This window comes from Pseudonaja textilis, chromosome 2, assembly GCF_049901715.1.
Source record: "Pseudonaja textilis isolate UNSWEBS1 chromosome 2, rPseTex1.2, whole genome shotgun sequence".
Taxonomy (NCBI): Eukaryota; Metazoa; Chordata; class Lepidosauria; order Squamata; family Elapidae; genus Pseudonaja; species Pseudonaja textilis.
The window spans coordinates 17,622,433-17,630,622 of NC_141991.1; the positions used below are offsets into that span (position 1 = coordinate 17,622,433).

The 8,190-nt window shown below is 40.9% G+C and overlaps 1 protein-coding gene across 1 annotated transcript; it reads right to left on the reverse strand.

Moving 5' to 3' along the window:
• Positions 1-3,511: 3,511 nt before the first annotated feature.
• LOC113449351 (uncharacterized) lies at positions 3,512-5,923 on the reverse strand. Its single transcript, XM_026720422.2, has 2 exons — positions 5,446-5,923; positions 3,512-4,011 (listed from the first exon to the last, which is right to left on the reverse strand). Exons 1-2 carry the CDS (start codon positions 5,921-5,923, stop codon positions 3,512-3,514), a joined length of 978 nt encoding a protein of 325 aa, XP_026576207.2.
• Positions 5,924-8,190: the final 2,267 nt, after the last annotated feature.

An 8,190-nucleotide genomic window follows, 5' to 3' on the forward strand; every position in this document is an offset into this window, starting at 1 on the left:
GACCTTTCCCACGTTTCAACCCACCCAGAACTCGCGAGTGTTCTGATTGGCTGTGAGGTGCTGGAACTCCGGTTCCTCAGATTCTCCCGTCTTTTCATTGGTTAGTTCCTCGTCCCTCCCCCCCCCGCTCCCCGCCCCTTTCGAATCTTCACCAAACGGTCTCTAACGTTTGGTCAACATACGAGGGTCTCAAACTGCTCATGCGCATAGTGCCGCGGGCCGGATTGGAATTTGGAGGGGGCGGGGAGGAAAGCTTCGGTTGCCGAGAGAGGAAGCAGTAGCTCCGCCTATCTCTGCGAGTGCTAAGCCAATGAAAACGGAGAAGAGCAAATATAAGGGCAGTAAAATAGGCGGGGATGGGTTTCTTTAAAAGTGAAACGAATAGATCCCGTCCAATAAGAGAACCTTATTCTTCTGCTCCAAGTTTCTGCTTCTGCTTGTATACTTCTCGTGACAAGACAGTTTAACTGAAGGGCCTTCAAACTTGGCAAGTTTAAAACTTGTGGACTTCAACTCCCAGAATTCCTGAGCCAACATGACTGGAGGAGGAATTCTGGGAGTTGAAGTCCACAAAGTCTTAAAGCGGTCAAGTTTGAAGACCCCTGGTTTAACTCAACATGAAAGATATTATCCAAATTAGATTTATTTCAGGCATCCTTCTCGTAGATATGACTCAAACGATAAGATTCTTCTGAAGGCATCAATAATCTGATCTTAGTCATGTAGGTAAAAAGAGAATGATTTCATCCCCACATTGAGAAACGTGCAGCCATCGGTGAGTTGGAATTCAAGTAAGCCTCGCTTGCTTACTCGTAATCAAGGCTGCTCCTCAGCCAATCAAAAGACTGACCCTGTGGTCAATCAGAGGTACAGATGTAACCACGTGATAAAGAACTACATTTCCCAGCAGGCAATGCCTTAAAGAGATAGCACCTAATTTCTGAGCTAAATATACACTCCAGCTAGCACACTTATATTTAAACGGCTGCTTCCATGGTTCTGATCCAAAACGGTGAATTAAGAGAAAAAGAAGTGCGGCTTATTCTCTTAAACCTGTACTTCTCATCCTTGACAACTTTAATTCGTGTGGACTTCAACTCCCCAAAATCCTGAGGTAGCATGACTCTGTGGGGAATTCTGGGAGTTGAAGTCCGCAAGTCTTAAAGTTACCAAGTTTGAGAAACAATACTTTTTAAAAAGACTAACCAGAAACTAATGGGGGAACACAAGGATTCGAAACCTAGCTTGTCTAGTTGTAATCTACTTCTTATCTCAGTGGACTCTTCAGTTGGCTTGCTTTCATTAGGAAAAAGCACAGCTGTGGGTGGAAGAGTTTTGCAAAAGGAGAAAATATCATTCCTGAAATGCATTTTATCGCTTCTTTGACCTTCATTATTGTTGTGTTGCAATTCTGCTTTCTATCACCTGGCTGGGATGCCCAGCATTGACAACAGTCATATTAGTAACACTGCAATAAATAGCACATGACTTATTACAGTTTTGTTGCTAAGAATCTGAGTTATTCATCCATTATGACATTTAACATTTAATCAGAAATTTTGTTCAGTATCATTCAATGAAAGTAATGTGAAGTTTGATAAAAGGGATTCATTATAATGTAACTAAGATCCTCTTTAGCATTTGAGGTCAACAAACTCATATAATTCAGAATGCCCATTTTTTTCCACTTTAAATACAGTCAGTGTCTGTAATATGCCTTCCTCCTTCAGCTAGAAGAAAAGTATGCCAGCCAAATTGAACATATTTTTCTCTCTTAAATGGTTTGTGTCATCAAGCATTGCATGAATGATCAAGAAGTTTATCTAATAAACTGAATAAACAACATGAACCATCTTTTATTTCCAAACCATGCTCCTCTGTGGTCACCTCTCCCTTTAAGGGTTGCTGGTGTTGCTATTCATTCAAAGAATGACAAAATAATGTTTTTCAAAGTTGGCAGCTTTAAGCTGGGGAATTCTTGGAGCTGAAGACCACACATTCTAAAGTTGCCAAGTTTAAAACACACCGAGTTAAAGCTATTGATAGAGAACCTCTTTTCTCTTTCCTCCTAGCAGGTACTGTTTTATCTGCTGAGGGGAAAAAAATACTGTTTTATGGGTGTTGGGACTTAGTGAAAGGAGCCTGGGATAGCACTTTTAGTTACCTGTCAAATTACCTGATATTTTTCCAAATATGGGACTGTTCCTTTCTTGAAGGAATGTTGAAGCTGCATCTAAAAGATACTTGGGTCGATAAGTTAAGGTGTGGCAGAGGGATATATGTTCATAAAGCAAGAGGGAGCTTGTCACTGAAAATCTGGCATTTTTCAAAGCCTCAGTATTTCCATCAAATAGCCTTGACATTTTACAAACCAACAAATTTATTGCTGTGCAAGCAGGCTTCAACAAATATACGAAAACTGCTTTTCAGTGTTCAGAGGAATGCAAATAAAACAGTAAATGCAAGTATTCAGTCACATTTGGGTTATCAAAAGTACAAACCATACAATTTTTATTACAATGGACTTCCCCATCTGGAAGTTCAGAAGTGTTGGACTTGTATTTCCAAAAACGCTAAGTCAGAAAGGAGATTAGGGTGGGAATACAAAGACACTCTGCATTTGTTCTACATTTCTTGCCTGAAAAGAAGTATTTTCTTGGAAGAAAAAAAGGCATAAGTGGCCAGGAAACACAAGAGGTTTCCAAACTGAAGACTGTAGCATCTACCTCCATGATAAAGAGGACATTTGTATAATAAAACTCTAATCTTGGAAGCACCTGCTAGAAAAATATTCATTCATGGATAACCTATCTTGAAGTTGTAATTCAGCATGGCTATAAAGCAAATAGGTGAGAAAAGCTACGCCAGCAGAATGCATACAAAATTTGAAGGTCATTTCAATGTTTAGTTCCATATTGGCACTCTATAAGAAACTTGTAAATAGAATGAACACAGGTAATCCTTGAGTTATGACCAATCAGAGCCATGGGGACACAGTAGTTAGAATGTAGTATTGAAGGCTAACTCTGCCAACTGACAGCAGTTCAATCCTGACCAGCTCAAGGCTGTCTCATCCTTCCGAGGTTGGTTAAATGAGGATCCAGATTGCTGGAAGCAATAGGCTGACTCTGTAAACCGCTTAGAGATGACTGTAAATCATTGTGAAGTGGTATATAAGTCTAAATGCTATTACTGTAATGGAATCTGCCCAATGGTTTACTCTGGGCCAGTTTTATGAAAGGAAATGCCGGTTTCTGGTAAAATCGCTGTAAAACATGTTCATGGGACCGCAGGATATTGCAAATGGCCACAAATGTGGGCGGATTGCTGAGAGCTTAAAATGGAGTCATTTGACTGAGGGGAAGGGCAGCCATCAGAACTTCGAATCTGGGTCATAAGTAGTTTTCGGGGGGGATCGATCATGAGTTTAGCTGTTAAGCAAGTGGTGATAAGTTGAGGACCACCTCTACCCAGTCATGTTAATGAAAGCAGGAAGGAGGGCATGGAAACATTAATAATCTTGCAATGTGCTCTTTCCTACTCTGCTTTTCAGAGTCTTCACTGCTTTCTTTATTTCCAGAACTGAATCCTGGATTTTCTGATTCTCAAGGAATGCTTCCCCACCCTTCTCACCCATCACTTGTGCAATATCTCCTAAGATGTCCATCAGCAGCTCAGGGAAACAAGCATGGTGAGACATGATTGCAGCTACATGAACCTTGCCTGCCAATGCATCCAGCAGTGCAAGGCATTTTCTGATCCAGGACTGCTTCATTAGAACATCCCCTTGGAAAGCAAGCAGCTCATCACATTGGATTTGGGTCTGGGTGATCTTCTGATTCATGGCAGTTATCCCATCTTGTAATTCCTGTTCCTTTTGGGAGAAGTGTATGAACTTATCGTGGTAACCAACCACTTCTGCTGTATATTCTTCTACTGCTCGTTGAGCTTGGGTGACTAGATTTTCAGCTGACTCCAGGGCTATTTGATAACCAATGAACACACTAGCACCTAGAAGGAAAGATAACTTAGTGATATGGATTTTGACTCACAATTGTTTTCCAACCACAAGAACAGCGATAAAAAAAAATCCCTCCAAATTCAGCTACTGAACTAAGAAACGTTTGGAGGGAGTTTTGTCTGAAAGGACCGGAGGCATTGTGTCAGTACTAAAACTAGTTAGTCACCAATTATCACATTAATAATCAATTGCTTGTTAGGGACTCTGTTTTATAGGGTGCTGTACAGATTGTGTTGTGTCCAAGTCTATATAGGTGGCCAGAGGAATCAAAAGGTTGTGTTTTTTTTAAATCGTTTTGAATCTGCTGAAATAATTGTATTCTGAATCAAATAATCTGAATCAAAGTTTCACTTCCCCCTTTTCCCTTCGTTCAGCTATGTTTTTTCTTAAAAAGATACATTCGTGATCTAAGGTATGTACCTAAGGCATCCTCTTTCATTATTCTTCAAAATATCTGCCATGAACCACAGTTTTATATCCAAATCCCATAAGAATGTCAAAGTTTATTTTCAAAGTATGGCATTTTCCTCCACCTGCTGTAGTTGGATCGTCTATATATAACACAATAATTAGGTTTTTATCCAACTTTTATTGTATTACTTTATAAACAAGCAAACATACACAATACACTTTCTTCTTTCTCCTATTTTCCCCACAACAATCCTGAGAGGGAGTGACTGACTCCTACCTAAAGTGAGACTAGAACTCAGTTTCATGGTTCCTAGGCCAGAACTTTCACCACTCTACCAAAGCCTGTTACTATATACTATACATATGTATTATATACTATTATGTTTTATATTAATCTTTAATCATATGTGCTAATTTTTGTATTGGATTTGTTAAGGTTGCCTGACTCCAAGAAGACTGGGTGGTGTATACGTCCAATGCACAGATTAAAAAAACATTTTTAAACAACACATAATTGCCCAGTCTAAAACAACAGTCCCCAATACATGAAAATTCACCAGGCACTCTGTAGCACTCTAACCCCAAGCTTGGGAATAAAACCAGGTCTTAAGAAAATTCCAGAAACTGTTCTCCCAGGTACAGGCTACGAGTCAATCTACATTTAATTGAAGGGATATAGTAATGAATGATAAACAATATTTTTTATCATCTAACTAATGTTGCCTTAAACATTAGTTATAATGAAAACAGTACCTCAGTTTTACTTGAGGGAAAACAGATGTGCTATAAATCTCTACAGAGAAAGAAGTTATAGTTTTAAAGCAGGGTTCTTCAAACTTGACAGCTTTAAGACTTGTGGACTTCAATTCCAGAATTCCTCCTCCAGTCATGTTAGCTCAGGAATTCTGTTTGTTGACGTCCACGAATCTTAAACTTGCCAAGTTTGAAGACCCTTGTTTTAAAGGAATCCCTTCAGATTTAAAATCTATTGGTTTGGGAATTAACTGACTTACCAACGAGTGTCCCAAGTCCTGGAAGGATCATCAAGTGCATACCAATATCTCGTCCCGCACGTTTATTTTCCATTTCTTCATGAGCTAATGTGAGCTTCTCCTTTGTGTTTTCCAGGTGCAACTCGGCGGTTTGCAACATTCCCACTGATTTCTCCTCAGCTTCTTGAAGGGCAACTATCTGGGCTTTCAAATCCACCAACTTCGTCTGCTTCTCCCTCAGATCATCTTGCATGAGTTTCTTCACTGTTATAAGGGCCTCGGATTGAGAATCAGCCAGCAGCAGTTGAGATGCTACCTTCTCTTCAGCCTCTGAAAAATAGCTAAGGGCTGTGTCAACACAATCACGGATTTTAACACAGGTCTCTCCATCTGGCCATAGAAGGAGTAGAAGCTCAGCTAGGAACACAAGTTGTTGCATTCCTGCCTCCAACTGTTCCTTGGTGGACTCATTACAACTCTCATTTTGCAAAGGAGCCATGAGAAGTGGAGATGGATTCCGAGCTAGGAGGCAAAATACAACAACAGATTGGTTAAACTTAAGAACACTTGTTTATTTGTGTTCAATATCTGTTCATTTGAACTTTGGAAGGGATGTCGTGTGGTGAGTAGCAGCATCTAGAAGTCCCTCATTGAGTTCTGAGTACTGTCATTATTATTACCTTTCTTGTCAGAGTACAACATGTGTACAGTGAGATTGACTGAGCCTCCCTTTGTGCACCCCCACACAACACAACTCACAGTGAAGACAGAAGTCCCTAACCCAGTCCCAATCCTATTACGCTATGTGACCTTGATGCACAACACGCCCGGCTCTGCAAATCTGTCACACTATGTTGATATGAAGTTATTTTCCGTTCAGAAGTCTGACAGCCCATGGGTAGAAACTGTTTCTTCAGCCTGTTGGTGTGGCTGGCTATGCTTTTATATCACCTACCTGATGGTAGAAGAGTGAAGAAGTGCTGACCGGGATGTGAGTCTTGCCTGAGGATTTTCCTCACTCTTCTAAGGCAGCGAGCCCTTGCGATGTTATCTAGTGGTATCAGGGAACAACCCACGATGTTTTGTGCTGTGATGTGTTTCTATCCGCGGCTGTCAAGCCAGCATATCACACCGTAATGCAATATGTGAGGATGCTTTTTATAGTGGACCGGTAAAAGGAGGTCATCAGTCATTGTTCCACTTTATTCTTTCGCAAGACCCTAAGGAAGTGGAGTCTCTGTTGGGCCTTTCTGGCCACCTGGGTTGCGTTGGTTTTCCAGGTGAGATCTTCGCTGAGGTAGACTCCCAGGAATTTAAAGGAAGAAACTCTCTTCACACAGCCCCTCTCGATGTAAAGTGGAGCGGTTCCTCTCTTCTTCCAGAAGAATAATGCAGATCAGTAATTCTCAACTTTGGCAACTTTCAGATGTATAGACTTCAATACTTAGAATTCTTGACGTACAGGTAGTCCTTGATTTACAATCATTCATTTAGTGACTATTCGAAGTTCCAGCAGCACTGGAAAAAGTGACTTCTAGCTGTTTTTCACGCTTATGACCATTGCAGCATCCCTATGGTCACATGATCAAAATTCGGACACTTGGCAATTGGTTCATATTTATGAACAGCTGCAGTGTCCCTGGGATCATGCAATCACCTTTTGTAACCTTCTGACAGGTAAAATCAATGGGGAAGCCAGATTCGCTTAACAACCGTGTTATTAACTTAACAACTGCAGTGATTCACTTAACAACGGTGACAGGAAAGGTTGTAAAATGGGGCAAAACTCACTTAACAACTGCCTTGCTTAGCAACGTAAATTTTAAGCTCAGTTGAGGTCAGATGTGCCTTCAAGAAGTTGTGGGAATTTCTGTTAACTCTGTTAATCTGTTAAATCTGTAAATCAAGGACTACCTGCATTTTTTTCATTTACCGGACTTAAACAGACCGCTCTTCCCCATTTGGTCTCCTAAAATAAGATTTCCTGCACTTTTGTCATTCCTAGCCCAGCCAATCCTTCTAAGCCAGTGTTTTTCAACCTTGGGAACTTTAAGATGAATGGACTTCAACTCCTATGCTGGCTGGAGAATTCTGGGAGTTGAAGTCCACACGTCTTCCCAAGGTGGAGAAACATTGTTCTAAGCCAAGGGTCTTCAAACTTGGCAAGTTTAAGATTTGTGGACTTCAACTCCCAGAATTCCTGAGCTAACATGACTGGAGGAGGAATTCTGGGAGTTGAAGTCCACAAGTCTTAAAGCTGTCAAGTTTGAAGACCCCTGTTCTAAGCTGAAAACCCTAAACCTGCACTTCTGTCTGTTAGGGCTCCAACAAATTCACCCTCATTCAAATCATAAGTCTCTAGGCGCATCTCTCAGAGTAAAAAAAAATTGATTTATTAAGAATGGCCATGTTGGCATTAGCCGGGTGCATCCGACACTAAAATACACCATTCATTTCCCCCTTGACCCTGGTCTTCCCCTCCCCCCTGGGTGTATATTCTCCAATGGGACACATCCATAGCCAAGAGCCATCAATCATGCTTTGGGCTGCCAAGGCAATTATCTAAGGCATTTAAGGAATGCACTGCTTTCCTCCACTTCCTTTCTGCTCGCAACTAAAAAGCCCAAAGGAGCTTTTTTTTTTTAAAGTTGACACTGTCATTCCTAGCCCAGCCATTCATTCTGAGCCAGTGTTTTTCAACCTTGGGAACTTTGAGATGAATGGACTTCAATTCCTATGCTGGCTGGAGAATTCCCTCCACATCTT